Raw genomic sequence first — 16543 nt, 5'->3', positions numbered from 1 at the left:
CTCAAAACTTTAGAAAATGCAGTAGTTAGAATGTCTATAAATGTGTAAGTAGTAAAGATGTCATATGTGAGAGAAGCAGGCAAATAGTTTGGTTACTCAAAGCAGGACATGCTCTGCATAGATGAGCTCTGAAGCCAAATTAAAAGAAGTCACCAAATGTATTCCCAAAGCTAACATTCTTAGTGTAGAGGAAAGAGCTACTGTCAGATGAGTCAATGAGTTTAGCTAGGCATGGAAAAATGAAACAGTTAGACCTGATGTTGACCTCTGCTTTGAGTAATGACTCTTAATGTCATTTCAAACTCCTTCTACTGCAATGCATGAAATTAAAACTCTGTTGAATTAGATGAGGAAATGTGAACTGAGAAACAGACACTGAAAAAGCTCTAAAGGGGAAACAATAGTATTTTGACAGAAAACAAAATGACTAATGCATAATCAAGAAAAACAAACTTGAATAATGAAGGTTACCAAGGCAACCAGACACCTGAATCTGCAAAGGAAATGGTAAAAAAAAAGAAACCTAAACCAACATAAAACTAACGTAAAAAATAAAACATACAATAATGAAATGGAAAGATTGAATAATAATGATAATAATTAATAATAATAATAATAATAATAACAACAATAATAATAATGCATCAAAGTATAGAAGACTGTGTACTCTAAATTAGAAATACTTAAGTATTTTACACAATTCTGAGTGACTGACATGCAGCTATGAATGACTAGAACAACATGCATCACTGCTTTAAGACAACAGTCACTGAAGACAACATTGGACGTAAGACAATTAGAAGTTCAAAAATGTTTTCACTAGTAGCAGATTGTAGAGGCAGGGGTTGTACATTTTGGCTGGACTCACATGCTGACTGCACTAGTACCTTAAAATATGCTTAATCTGAAATCCCATTTTTCAACCCCTAAAAGTACCTACAATCTACTTCAGGTGTAAACATCTTTGTCCACAGATGAAGATACTAAGTGAAAAAAAGAGCTTGGAATTGGAAGTACAGATGGGTGTATAAAGGGATACAGAGACAGCAAGGCAAAAAAAAAAAAAAGGCAAACCAAAAAACAGAAAAGATGTGGGGTCAACTAGAACAATCTGCCAGCTTAAGATTTGACAGGCAAAATTTTGTAAACATATTTATTTCAAGCTATCAGTCTTCATAGGCTTTCTCCAAAATGCTTACATTCTTCTCTTCATACTTTAGACTATCACACCTAAAATGAAAGTGAGGTTTCAACAGCTTAGGGAAGAAATCAGAGCTGGCAAGAAACAGTTAAGCTAGTGAACCCCAGGATCTCTTGAAATTACAAAGGGAAAACACTGATGACTCAAGGGGGCTCAAGCTGGAAGGCATGTTGCACAATGCAGTTTGCTTTGTCACCGTGACTTTCAAGAGCATGCCTAAGACAGTTGACTAGCATTTCCTTTAAACATAGCTGAAAATGACCATGTGGCTACAACACAGTCGCACTACAGCATGTGCTTTAATTCTTTGAATTCTTCTAATTTTGTTTTTAATTCCTGTTTTGTTTTGGATTCTTTGACATTTTAAGTATCATAATAGACTCCAAAATAATGTCCAGCAGCACTGGCCCTAATTCTTCTGACCCTATATATATATGTTTTAGGGAATCTTCATAGCACATCTGTGATGGTAAGGCATTAAAGCAAGTTGTCAGTCAAACAACAAAGCAGAATATTCAGATCAGTGGGGAGATTCCTTAAAAATTTAAATTAAAAAAATTAGTCTCTAAGTACTAATTTATTTGCTGCAGCTCTGCTTCTCTCCCATTTTGTTACAGATTTTACTTAGGACTTGGCTACTCTCAAAATGAGATCAGTCATCTAATAATTAGACGGATTGATCCAGATCAAGCACCCCTATGGAAAATATGTGGGTGAAAAGGCACAAGAGAACTCTAGATTGATCCAGAAATGGAGGTGGACTGATGTACATCTAAAACAGTGCTTGAACAGAGAAAATAATAGAGACAAAGATGTTTAGACCTTTTCGAGCGAATCGTGGGAGAGAGTTATTATCATATAAGGACTGAGTGGTAGTTTGGCTAGAGAGGGAGGACACAGAGCCAATCAGGGAGGCGTAGGGGACTGAATTACTGCTCAAAGCTGTAAAAAGTAAAAGCCAATCGGAAATGGGAAACAAATTAGTAACAGCAGTAGACCATCAAAATCAATCATCTTGCACATACAAGCACTTCAGACATGCACAAAACAGCATCTGGCAACTCAACTAAGATATTTAAAGGTGCAGGTACCCTACTGCAAATATAAAGGTCATAAACCCAGTGAGTATGAGACTCACTCATCACACAATGAACCTGACTAAATCAACAGCATCATGAAACAAATCATAATAATTAACTTACTGTGAAGGAATATTTTTATAAAGATGCTGAACACCCATTCTTTTTTTGAAATTTTTTAATATGCTTCTCTATATGACACTTGACATTTCCAAGGGGAGATTTCACTTTAAACATTTTATGCAAGTAAGAAATTTGAAGGTAAATTTTTCTAAGGCAAAAAGAGGAACTAACAACTTCAGAAACTGACAAATTTTAACTGCATTTAAACCCTTCCTCTACTTCTCATTTTCAACAATTACACTTTGAATAACTTTCCTCAAATAATATTTGGCAGTTAACTTACAAAGTAATTGCATTTGTTCTATTTAAATACTTTAAATACACAAAATGGGCTTATTTTTAAAAAGAACTGCTGGAGGGCTTTTGTTATGTAATCATAACAGAATATGCTATGAATAAACATCCTAAGATGTCATCACACCTCATGCAAAAGCATGAGGCTTCAACTCAGCAGGTGTAGAACTTGACTCAAAAGATCCCAGTTAAAATACAGCTGAACTCACTTCTTTTTGTGGTTACAAATAAGAAAATACACTTATTTGATGACACACTCCCACACCAATCAACATATGTCATGACAACACAAAAACTTAAAGACAAAATACAGCTAAATTACAACAGGTCCTGTGACATGCTAAAAAGTCAAAAGAAATACCATGCTGAAACATGCTTTCAAATTCTCTTTTAAATATGGTATCTCTTTTTTTTTTTTTTAATAAAAAAAGAGATAAAAACACCTGAAAACTTGAAGAAAAGAAAACCCCCAAAACCACTGCATGCAAAACACAGTTGAAATTGAATCCATAAAAATTTTTTATTTCCAGATTTGGTAGAAGATTGCCAAATGTAATTGATCTTATGCAACCTAGTAGTAATACCTTCACATTAATTAAATAACAATGTATGGTTTGATTACACTGTAGAATTATCCTCTGGTTAATCTGTGATAAATACATGACTAAGGAACATGAAATACTATTTCTGCCACAATTTCAAGGAAAAAACTAAGAGAGCAAGGTCAAAAATCATCTGCATATTAACATACATTAAACCTGTTAATTATATTCTTTTATCACAGCTAATCAAGTGGGTGTTTTAGGCTTGTCATTAGTGCATTAAATTAGGATTTTGTTTGTTGTCAGGGTTTTATGATAAAGCCTTTTAGAAACATTTATGACACATACATTTATTTACCAGTTTGGAACGGTAGGTTCACATACCCATAATAAACAAGAACAAAGTTAGAAATTAAAGAGCAAATCTCAGACTATACAGACTATACAGACTATAATCTATATGAAGTGAAAATGTGACACATAATTGTCACAGAAATTTCTTTAGGAAATGAGCGGTACTTTAGGTCCACACTGAATTAATTGTCTGTGACTTTACAAACATCTAATTTTTATTTAATAATGTACAGAACAGTCTTTTACATACCAGTCTAAGTTGATTAAGATATCCCTTTATAGAAAATGGATGTAATAAATTACAGTGGTTATGGAGACTTATTCTTATCCAAAAGATAGAAAAAAATACCTACTTTAAATTCTGACATGGAAAATGGAAAAAACTAAGGATGACCATTATTCAGTAGGAATTCAGCATTCATGAAAATTTATCAAGAATGCCTTTAGTACATGAAAATTATTGTTACTTTAAAATTTCATTTTCACAGAGCCAGAGCTAGGCCAGAGCATGAAATTACAAAGACAAATTTAATAGACAATCTCTAGAGAAATATATAATTCTGCAACAGCTATTCTAAAATAATTGCAAATGCATATATAATATTGCAAAATTATGCCACTTTTATTCCAGAATATTTTATGCTATTCAAAACTTGATCAATTATTCTGGAATGAAAACATTTTATCTTTTTTCTGCAACAAAGACTGAGCTTTAACAAAGAGCACTGGGGTCTCCACAGCCTCATGGCAGAAGCACCACCTCTGAGTGACGAGTAAAAGTCACCTATAGTGAGAATAGGGGAAACCTAGTTTTCAGAGCCTGATCTAAAAATGTCAAATACAACAATATATCACAAAATCTATGGTCTAAAATCCAGGGGAAAAAAGGGATAACTCTTGTGAAGAGAAGACTTTTCAACTTTATCTATAAGCAGATTCTGGGTTCCTCCAGGTTTCAAAGCAAAATGGGATATCAGAGAAGTGCTGTTTGCATCAGAAGATGTACCTCTCTTAGGTGCTTAAATCCTCCATATGAGACATGTGCATAAAAAGAGCTATATGTACTATGGCTCACTGTGACAAAGCATTTTAGTCTGTTTTTGCCATGGAGACAAAGCACAGTACTTCATTCAACATTGTCATGATTCTCAAAAACAGATGTTGAGTGGATAAACTGCACAAAAAAATTTCTGCTGTCATGCAAAGCAGGTAACGAAATGCAGACATCACTTTTTCCACCTTTTTTTTTTGTTTGCACCCTTTTCCTCTGAAAATATTTTATGCTTTTTCTTTTTTATCATGGAAATAAGTTTGTGGAAATTCCTTAGCAACTCAGGGAATAAGTGAGCACTTATCTAATTAAAAAAAAGTCTTTAACTTAGAGCTGTAATAACTCTATTTATTTATCTTGTATTTAAAAGCATCTTATTTAGTTCATGAGATATAATGAGATAATTGTTTAATTGGCAACCAATTAAAAAAATTACTTATAAGTGTGACACATTTTATAGTTAAATGAGGATAAAAAAAAATCAGTCACTTTTGAGGCATGACTCAATTTATTTCTCTGGCTGACTGGCAGATTGAAGTCTGCCTGAGCCTTGGATCTCTCAGAACCCACTCAAACAACTTAATTTCACTTAATTTTCCTCTGCACAACCAGGCTGCCTTATTTCATGAAAACTTTTGTGAGGCTTAATTATTACCCCTTCTTTACCTTAACTCTCCCATGTGGCTTAGAGACCTCTAAAATTTGTGCACCAGGTTAATGATTTTAATTCTGTGTTTCACAGGCAACTTGTAGAAAGGTAAGAATGTGACAGACTTTTCTTTAGTTGTTCCAGTTATGGAAGAATAACAGACTTAAAAATGAAATCCTACTGAGATTGGGTATTTTCATGTTTACTCAAAGAGAACTTGGCACTGCTGTGACCCACTCACTGGCATATGGGCTTATCTAACACATACACATTTTTGGATAACACACACGGACATGGGATCTTGGTCTCAGATACAGAACTGTGGGTTATTCCAAATGTTAAGGCAAAGTGTGAAATTTATCTATGGAGTTACTTCATCCAATGAGGAGGGAAGCCAGAAATAAATTTGATCCTTTCTGAACAATGTAAGATAGGAAACACTTCAGAATAGAGCTCTTTAGATCTCTTTACATTATTGAAGAATGTAGACAATAAAAAGTGAAAGGAAAGCAAGACATTTCCTGTGCTAGTAGTTTAGACTGTGAAATTTTGTAACATCCTCATGCTGAATTAAAAATTTTATGACAAGTACAACATATTTATACCGCAATGATTGTCCAAATATCACCAAAGATAAAATATTGCTTTTTCATATTTTGTGTCAAAAATCTATACCTAATCTTCTGCATTGGGAGTAATTTAAAATTGTGGTTAGAAATTCAAATTTACCCTAAGGACTTAGTTTCGAATTATTTTGATATCTGTATCTTATATAAAATATATGATTGATAGCATTTTTGGAATGTGGCTGTTTAGAAATCCTTTAAAGTACTAAAGTTTATGACAACCCATAATTTTATAGGAGCATCTCATTCAACTCTCCAAGTGAAAATTGCCAGTCCATATATGCCAATGTAATTTAGAATTTTTTTCTCTAATACTTCTGTACATTATGGATTCATTCAAAATTGTTTTCGTCTCCCACTGGAAGCACTTGGTCTGCCTGGAAAGCTTCAAGCAAACTGTGGCTTCATAATCTAAAGAAATAAATCATTATAATAACTATGTCAAATCATCTACCTTGATGCACTTGTACTGATAGTACATTCAGCACTCTGTCTTTTTTTTATCTGTAGGCAATGTTGAGAAATGCCTCATTTTATAAGGGCAACAGCAGATTTCTCAGTAAAAGGAACCCAACACATAACCACATCAGCCCTACCCCCTTCCCTCAGTTACCTCATTTGCAGTGCCTCCCTATCTAATTCTGCTACCTCACAGAAAATCAAATCCATATATTTGAAAGTGAAAGAACAACAAACCCAACAAAGCTGATATCCTGAATGTATATCCTTCCTGTAGTTTCTCTATGTTCATCTTAGAAAAATTTTTGTTGCATGTTATTTGATGGTGTCTTGGTGGTTGGGAGATGGATAAATATTCCAGTAAGATTTAAATACCTAGGTTAAATTTATCTTTATTTATTATTTGTTTATTTATTAATTTATTTATTTATTTTAAATTCATTTTACTATAGATTTTAATTACATGGTAGCCCTAATTGAAGTTAATATAAGTGAAATTCTGCTTTTACTAACAAAAGAAGTGTAGCTTGATTTCAATGTGGCTGTTTACACATTAAGAACATGTTAACAGAGTAAGTTAACAGAGTAATAGAGTAAGACAAATCTATTGAGGTGAGATTTTTCTGCTTGTTATTTGGTTGTATGCTGCGTAGTATAATGGCCTGACCTGTGTCTAGGGACCTTAAGAGGTACAATAATAGGAAAAAATAACATCATTTGATGTACTGTATTTTTAAAAATAATGGTAATACTCTAGTCTGTGAAAAGGATTATAGCAAAGAAGAGGAGTTCCTAGTAGAAACAGATTGCAGATGTTCTGCTCAAATAGCTTCACAGAAAACTGCAAAGTTCCCAGATAAACCACAGCCCTGCAAGAAAAAGTACGCTTTAAAATCTCCAGCTCTTTTCAGATCAATGACATGGAATTACTGTGTCTACAAGTGCCACAAATTCTGCCATTTCTTAATAACTTTACCTTCTCAATGTAAATTAAAAATTAATTACAATAAATTAATTTTATATGTTAGCACTCGGCAGCAGGGTTTTTTCCCCTCATGTTTCATTTTAATTATGATGAATACTAAATAGATAGGTAAGATTTTGCATCTAAATAAATGGAGTGCAGAAAATTAGGCTTATCTATCTAGTTATTATTCCATTATTTATTGGACAAAGAGGGAAACATAGTGACGATTGATGAGGTAAAGGCTGAGGTAATTAATGCCTTCTTTGCCTAAATTTTTAATAGCAATATCAACTGTTGTGTGGGTATCTAGTCCCCTGAGCTGGAAGACAAAGATGGGGAGCAGAATTAAGTCTCCCTGATCCTGAAAAATAATGGTCAGCAAACTGCTACACTACTTAGACATGCACAACTGTGTGAGACTGGAGGGGATACACCCAAGGGTAGCAAGGGAGTTGATTAAAGTACTCACTGAGCCTCCTTCCCTCATGTACCAGCAGTCCTGCCTAAATGGGGATGTTCTGGTTGACTAGAGGCTTCCAAATAGGACATCCATCAACAAGATGGGCAAGAAGGAGGATCCAGGAAACTACAGGCCTGTCAACCTGGCCTTGATGCTGGGGAAGGTCACTGAGCAGATCTGACATCCTGGCTTTTGTCAGCAATTCTGTGGCGAGAAGGACCAGGGCAGGGATTGTCCCCCAGTACACACCTCAAATCCTGTGTTCAGTTCTGGAGCACTCACTCCAAGAAAGACACTGAGGTGCAGGAGTGTGTCTGGAGAAGGGCAATGGAGCTGGGGAAGAGTCTGGATCACAAGTCCTCTGAGAAGCAGCTGAGGGAGCTGGGCGTGTTTAGCTTGGAGAAAAGGAGGCTGAGAGGACACCCTACGCTCCCTACAACTGCCTGAAAGAACCCAGGTGGAGAATAAATCTCTTTTTCCAAGTTAACAAGATACAGGAAGAGGAAATAGCCTCAAGGTACACTGGGGAGGGTGAAATTAGATATTAGGAAAAAATTCTTCATGCTGAAAGGGTCGTGAGGCATTGGAACAGGCTTCCCAGGAAAGTGGTGGAATCACTGGCCCTGGAGTGCTCAGAGAACATGGGGGTGTCACACTTCAGGATACGGCTTATTGTTGAACATAAGGTGCTTGGTTAATGGTTGAAGTTAATGATTTTAGAGATCTTTTCCAAACAAAACAATTAAGTGATTCTAGTAAGCCATTTACTCCCTTCATGCTGAAAGGGTCGTGAGGCATTGGAACAGGCTTCCCAGGAAAGTGGTGGAATCACTGGCCCTGGAGTGCTCAGAGAATCATGGGGGTGTCACACTTCAGGATAGGGCTTATTGTTGAACATAAGGTGCTTGTTTAATGGTTGAAGTTAATGATTTTAGAGACCTTTTCCAAACAAAACAATTATGTGATTCTAGTAAGCCATTTACTCTACTAATTATATACCTGTATACAAACAATTACTTCTTTTAGGCATAAGCTAGACTTCAAGAACAATATTTTTTCTTGTCATGTTTCAAAGATTTGTATGTGTATTTCTTTCACTGTGAAACTCTTTAAAGTTTTTACAAAAGTGCTGAGTAACAGATGAAAACCACCCAGAAACAATGACCCACCACTGAAATTGCAGCCTCAGAAAGACATTGAATAAAACCTTTCAATTAATTACATTTACTGTTTAAGTTCCTATGCTAGACAGGCCCCAGAGCACGTCAACAAGATTCCCACACTAAGATGAAATTAAATTAGAAGATGTGCTCCTGAAACACACCTGATTTGCCCCAGTTGCTAGGAGCAGTGTACTGGAACAGACTGAAAAAGCAAGGCTGGAACAAAACTCAAGCCTCTAGACTTCCCTTTCTACTTCTGCCATGTGCATGAAGTGTGGGTCTCCTGAAACACACCTGATTTGCCCCAGTTGCTAGGAGCAGTGTACTGGAACAGACTGAAAAAGCAAGGCTGGAACAAAAGCCTCTAGACTTCCCTTTCTACATCTGCCATGTGCATGAAGTGTGGGTCTTCAGCCACACTCATTGCTCTGCAGGCACACTCCTTCAGGGGCAACATCATCTCAATAAAGTCATTATTTAGAAGATCAGGAATGAGATTTGCATGTTCACTTAACCCTTTAATAGTATTTATCATATCAACTTCAGCAGCTAATTCTCAGCATCTCAAGCACTTAATTTCCTGCTTTTATGAACTTGAATTCACTACTTTTTACTTAATATAATAAACTTGACAAAAACATAAGGCTCAGGAAGTTTTAGCATCTAATTAGGATCAGACTCCATGCAAATATATTGTAGTAGAAAACAAGTCTACTGGGACATAACTTAATCAAAACAAAGCATATTTAAGTAAAAGTTGACTTCTGCAAAGACAGTAAAAATGCTGTTTTAAAAATTTCTCTCTTTGTGCTTCTTGACTATCAGATTAAACAGTGTTAATAAAACAGTGATTAATGAAAAAAAAATTAAGTATTTGAGAGTGTGTTCCTTCTGACCTCAAAACTACTGATATATTAATATCCTCCTTGATCATAACATACAGCCTTATTTTCAACATCAAGACCATTTATCTAGTTATGTATTCCTCTTCTGTATTGTACATTTGCAAATCAGTGGAAATCACAATGATGTTAATATATTACCTGATAATGCAGTAGATAAAAGGGAAGTTTATTTACAAAAAAGTGTCCATAAAAATATAATTAATAAACAGAGGGATGTACATTTCCCAGTAACATTTTCTAGCATTGTTGGGTTTAAGTTGGAATTTTAGCAAATAAAGCACACCCATACTTTTTTCAAGCAGGCTTTTATTTTAAATAAAGAAATTACTTAATTACTTCAAAAGCTAATGAAGAAATATATTTTGCAGCAAAAACCAAAAAAAGGTCGGCCAAACCCTCGATCAAAATACATATTTCCAGACAATCCATGTTTCTTTTCTGTAATAGCATCAGTAATCAGCCTGTGATCACAGAGGTCTCAGTGAGATATTATTGTCTCTTACCTGGAGTTTGAAAGTTAAGGCGTCGCAGCTCCACTGGATCTGTGGGATGGTGAGAGGGAATCTCCTTGCTGTTGGGTATGCTGCTCTTTCTAGAATCAGATTCAGCCCTTTTCCTGCATGGAGAAGGTGAACACACATAAACAGAAAATAGACATGTTAGCTTCACAAAGCTGCCTGAATGTTTGGCATTGTAATCTGAAGGCAAGTTGCTTATTTCTGAAAAAGTATTTGATGCAGTGCAAAGGTAATATAATTATGTGCAGTGGGTAGGGTACCTACAATTTGCAGTGGTAAAATGGTCAGAGATAAAATAGCTGCATTCTGCCCCAAACTGCTCTTCCAGAACATCCTTCTGGTGATCCTAATACTTTACTTTTATAATATTAAACCTATAAAAATTCAGACAATTCTCCTATTTTAAATGTTACCTAGCTATACCTTTATAAAAAAGCAGCCAACTCTTGACCTAGACCACCCCAATTATTGTCATTAAATATTTCTTATCTTATACACAGAGCTCTGCAGTGCTATTAAAAATAATTTGCATTCTTAAGGTATTTTTTATATGAGAAAGAACAGTACAGAAGACACCTATTTGAGAAGACATATTCTTTTCATTTTCTAGGCTGCAAGAATTTGCTTTGTTTCCTCTCATCTCTGAAAGAAATATGCATTCTTCATACATCTTATCAGGTCTACATATTTTCAAGGCTTAGATCTGTATGAATATTTCTAATCAAAGTAATACTTTCACTGCAAAGGAAGGACAATAAAACTAAAAAAATTGACAGAATGAAAGAGAAAAAAGCGAAAGAAAGTTGTCTATGTTTCCCTTTCTCTAGAGAGAAGCAGAATCAATGTCTGTTCTCAGTGACATTTTTTGTTAAAACTGACTTCTGTTATCTGTATGTATCATTATCTGATGTAAAACATGGAGAACTGTGCTACATGAAGAGTAGCTACCACTCTGCATTTTTATACAGACAGTGGAATCTTTCTTCACAAGTGATTTGTGGGGTCCTGAATGAAAACACAATGTGACTGATATTTTTTATGTAACATAAAATGAAGAAGCAAACAGAGGAAGAGTTATGTTGCGAAAACAGAACTGAGATTATTTTAAGGGTAATGATAGCAGAATGTTTTCCAGGTGCCCAGTATTTATGTTAACATAACACTTTCTTTTTCCTCATTGACTCACAATGTGACAATGATAAATCTGTTAGTACTCCAGTCAATTTCTGGCTGCTTTTGAAATAATGAAGACCAGGTGACATACAGTGAGATTTCAAAAGTTATGCAAAAAACACCATTGCCTGAATTTTTGAAAGTCACTACTCCTGTGGTTTTATTGGAAAAAAGAAGAAGTTCTACTGTAAAAACACTCCACCTGTTCTCCAGCAAACACCTTAACATATGTATTAACTTCTCTTTATGGAAGCAATAAAAATTTAAATCTGCTGATTCTGTTTTTTATCTTTTTAAAACAAAATTAGTAAATATAAGCTCATTTGAGGTTCCTTTCTTTTGACTATTCCAAACTTCTTTCACAGTAGCACTTGGCCCTAGATGCTCTTTCCTCTTACCAAAGATTTGTGATATAGCTTCCAAAAAGTCTTTTACCCTGTACTTCCTTCTCTTTAAGTCTAGGAGTCTTAAGTCTCCTTAAGTTTCTGGAACTGTCCAGGGACAAGCTTAATTTAACTTTTTTCTTATTGTAAGTTAGTATCACGCTGCAATTTCATATTAATAAAATAAAACTAAATAACTAAATAAAACTAATTTTTATTAATAAATAAAACTCCCCTAATTTTTATTATTAAATGAAACTATTTTTTATTAAATAAATAAAACTAAATAATTTTATTAATGTAATAAAACTAAAATATCTTCCAATCATGCATCTGAATATTTTGAATACTTATAGAATAATAGAATGGTTTATTATGTATTATTAATTGGAGGAGTATTCTGGTTTTTTTTTAATCTCTCCAGACACTAGAAGACATCTCAATTCTCCCAGATTATGCAAAGATCCTGAGATAAGTGGGGAAAAAATCCAGAATGGAAAAATTATATCACTGTATAATTTTCACTGGTAGAACTGTAAGTCAGTATTGAATTTATGTATATGAGACATTACGAAGATTCAGAGCAGTGATAGCCTCAACTACAACCATGGATTCCTTCAAGAGCTTTGATTATTGCGTACAACCACTTCTTGCACATCACTAAAACACAAATAAAATCACACGAGCACTGTTGAGCTCTGCTATGTCTTGAAAATTTACTCCATGGAGACAAAAAAAAAACCTTAGTGAAACTTTGCTGCTTGTATTACATTACTTTTCAGTGCTGTAAATAACATAGCAAATCTTGCACTTGCCCTCATTGATAGATTACTGCCTACATTCACTTAAGACTGACAGATGCTTTGTCTTAGATAATTATCATGATTACTTTTTTTTTTTCTTTTTTTTTCTCCTTTTCTTTATTAAATGAAGAGTGATTATTTTTCACTTCTCACCTGTCAGGTTTACTGCTCCATTTTAATGCAGCAAGGAGGGAAGAAAAGGTGAAATGTTAGTTGACCGGCAGCACAGGGAATAATCATAAAAATAGGAGATACAAGAAATTTTGATTTGCAGTAAAGATATGTAACTAAACCAAATTAAGCTATGATAGCTCATCAAAATATTTAATGCTTGGAAATCACAGAATAAATGGAGGCCTCAAGGTCATGTCCAAAGTGAATCTTCTGTTGAAAAATACACCTCTATCTCAAGAAATGAGACTTCAAATTTTAGCCAGTGAGACAATGGAGAATGGGTGTTTAATTTGAGCCATGAAAGTAATGTTAACATGGCATTGAAAAATTACTTCTCACTGAGATGTAGCTCCTTCTTGCTTTCTAAAGGGAATAAAGACGAGAGAGGGAAGAGAGGAAAAATGAAAGTGGAGGCCAGACTAGAATGGGAAGGAGAAAAAGGGAGAAGAGGAAGAGAAAACAAAGTGATGAACAAGGGTAAATATATGAGACACATAATACCTGTACTAAATTTAAAAAACAGTAATAACAATAAATTAAAATTTTCTCAAACTGTTTTACAAAACCAGGTAATAAAATAAAAAGAAAATTTTAACAGTACCCTGGAAAGAAAATGAATAATAAATCTTTATTTAATGAAGTATTACATGCCTATTTAGATTAAGAATTAATAATATGTACTAGAGGTCTACAGTGATCTGTATAGATCTGTAGTGATCTATGATCTATAAAGTTTAGATGAACAGGAAAAATAATTTATTATCTCCCACCAACATGTTCTATTATACACACATAGTATAACTACAGTTTTCATCTTTCTCTGTGTTGATCATAGTAAACAGGGTTTCTACAACCATTTTAATAGCTTGTACTCTGCAATGACCAGATGACACACAGTATGAGAAAGTCTTTAAAATTCTTCATCATCACTTAAGATTTCCCATTTTCCTGTTTTGCATTTCTGTGCTTGTAAAAACTTTTTTAACATCTGGGTTTTTTTGTCTTAGAAGCATATTTCTTCTTATAGCTCAAGATTCAGCAGGGGACCAGCAGTTCAAAGGAGGTGATTCTTCCCCTATACTCCACACTGATGAGACCCTACCTGGAGTGCTGTATCCAGTATTGGGGTCATCAGTACAAAAAAGACATGGATCTCTTGGAGTAGATCCAGAAAAGGGTCACAAAAATGATCACGGGGATGGAAGAAGAAAGGCTGAGAGAACTGGGATTGTTCAGCCTGGACAACAGAAGGCTTTGGAAGACTGTCTTGCAGCCTTCTGGTACTTAAAGGGACTCATAAGAAGGATGGGGACAGGCTTTTATAGTAGAGCCCATAATGACAGGACAAGGGGTAATGGTTTTAAAGTGAAAGAGGGTAGATTCAGACTAGCCAGAAGAAATATTTTTTTTTTCCTAATTATTATTATTAAGGCTATGAAGCACTATTTAATTAGATATCCCACAGAGGTGGATACCTTCAAGGCCTGTGGATGCGGCTTGAGAAACCTGACCTAGATGAAAATGTCCTTGCTTATTGCAGGGTGTTGGATTAGATAATCTTTAAAGGTTCTTTCCAACCCAAACTAATTCATGATGCTATGATTCAGTGCTGGAGCTACCATGTTCAAAAGATTTAAGTATAGGCTACAATCTTCTGAACCAAATCAAAAATCTGCACTACTTTATAAAAGCAAACAATACAAAATCTGTCAAGATGGCTTTAACTTCCTCAGAAATTGAAATTTCCTAGAAATTTCCTAGAATGAGGAACCTTTTGCTCTTCATTAGTGGAAAACTGAAATTAGGGAATATGTGATTTCTTAAAAACTACAAGGAATATCCACATAAATTAATCTGTTAAAAGAAAAAAAAAAAGAAAAATACACTCAAAACCTGAGAATGAGACGACAGGAGGCACTATGGGGACAATCACGTTTCTCTCCAGTTTGTTCATTTCTGAGAAACACCACACAATTTCTGGAGCTCTTTAACATTCACAAAGTAAGTTCCTAATCAACCTAATCCTATGTAATTGAACATGTATCAAACACATAAAATACATATAAACTGTGGCTTAAGCAGACATCTTAATGGTTAGGCATTTTCTCTAGGACTTACACCATCTATCTCTCTATCTGGGTTTGCTTTTGTTTGAGTTTTTGGATACAAATCTGACTGTGCTGAATAAGATTCTCCATCTTTGAACAAAGAAAATATTTATTTTCTTGTCAACAAGAAAATGGCCAAAAAGGAAGCAACATTTATTTAATTTACTTGAATCTCTTGATTTGATTGTTTATAAAGTTTAATAGATGGAAAGATCTGCTCCAAAATAGGTGTCTCTGTTTACTATGACTGCAGGGTGGATTCACTGCTGCAAGGACAGACAACACTGAACTGGTTAATGGCCAAGACAGTTCCATTTGCCAAGACACAGTCGACTGTAACTCAGGAAAAAATAGTTTTTACTGTGAGGATAGTTGAATATGAGAACAAGTTGGTCATTGTGTTTCCATTCTTAGCTGTACTAAACTTTGCCTCTGAACAAACTGCAGGTGACCATGGTCTGAGCAGGGCTAAGATGAGACACACTCCAGAGGTATGGCTCCTTGATTCTGTGAATCTGTGAGTTCCTCTGCACACAGGATATTAACTGGCCTCATCTCTGTTGGCTATTATACCAATAATATGCCCAATGACAAGAAGAGGTACTTTTCAATATTATTCTCATCTATTACTGTTATTTACTAAGCTGCAATGACCTTTTGGCTATATTCCAATACACAATCCAAGAACTTGTCCACGTAATATCTTTGCTTTCAGATTTTAAGAAAAGTAAATGCAGAGGCAATAACCATTTTACAGCTTAACAACAAATAATAAAGAGTTCAAACATGCATTCCATGTCTTTGCAACAGTTAAATATATTTCAAACCAACCCATGAAACTTATCCACACTATCTAATAATGTCTGTTTTAAAGAAGAGGAAGAATTCTCCCCATAAAATTATTCTTTTGGAAACTGCAGTCATAATTTCTCTGTGATTGTAATTAAAATGTATAAGTAGTATTGTAAATCAAGAGCTTAGTGGTCCAAATCTGATCAAAAAGGTTTCTATGGACAAAGGGAATTAAACATAGTTGACCTTTTTTTGAGTTACTACCCTTTGCACTTCAGAAGACACAGTCATTTACTGGTCAAAGAATGTGTACTGCACATTCTTTAACAAAATCCTCTCTAATATTTTTGCATATATGTTTATAACTAGAATGATGTCCTCTACCTTCATTTTCTTTTCTCACTATCATTCTTGTTGCTCTTAAACCCTAATATATTCTAGAAATATACTTGTAAAATTTTCTGTATCCACAAAAATTACTGTTTGCCTGTTTCTTTAATATATTTTCCCCATCTAACTCCTGCAGCCACATTAAGTCTATTTAACTCACAAATTAATCTTCACTGTTTTCTTGAAGCAATATGTTAAATATGCCAACTGTCTTGTCATTGCTCTTCTACAGTCAACAAATCTATCAAAGTCTAGCAGTAAGCTTGCATTCAGGTTACCTACTCTTGGAAAAATATCCAATTACATATTACATTTTTACAGAAATAAAA

General features: G+C 34.5%; 1 protein-coding gene across 2 annotated transcripts in view; it reads right to left on the bottom strand.

Moving 5' to 3' along the window:
* The window catches only part of PTPRD (protein tyrosine phosphatase receptor type D), a 1150086-nt gene that overhangs the window by 70191 nt on the left and 1063352 nt on the right, over positions 1-16543 (bottom strand). The window contains exons 31-33 of one of the 2 annotated variants that reach the window (XM_039729799.1): positions 12904-12918; positions 10377-10489; positions 2024-2143 (exon numbers count right to left, since the gene is read on the bottom strand). In XM_039729799.1, the coding sequence (XP_039585733.1) occupies positions 2024-2143; positions 10377-10489; positions 12904-12918 (248 nt within the window). The remainder of the gene's footprint in view (positions 1-2023; positions 2144-10376; positions 10490-12903; positions 12919-16543) is intronic. The other variant, XM_039729798.1, reaches the window with a different exon arrangement.

Source organism: Passer montanus, unplaced genomic scaffold (genome assembly GCF_014805655.1).
Source record: "Passer montanus isolate IOZ18808 unplaced genomic scaffold, ASM1480565v1 scaffold7, whole genome shotgun sequence".
Lineage (NCBI taxonomy): Eukaryota > Metazoa > Chordata > Aves > Passeriformes > Passeridae > Passer > Passer montanus.
Note: the sequence above shows the minus strand (reverse complement) of the source record. Positions and strands in the feature narration are given on the sequence as shown.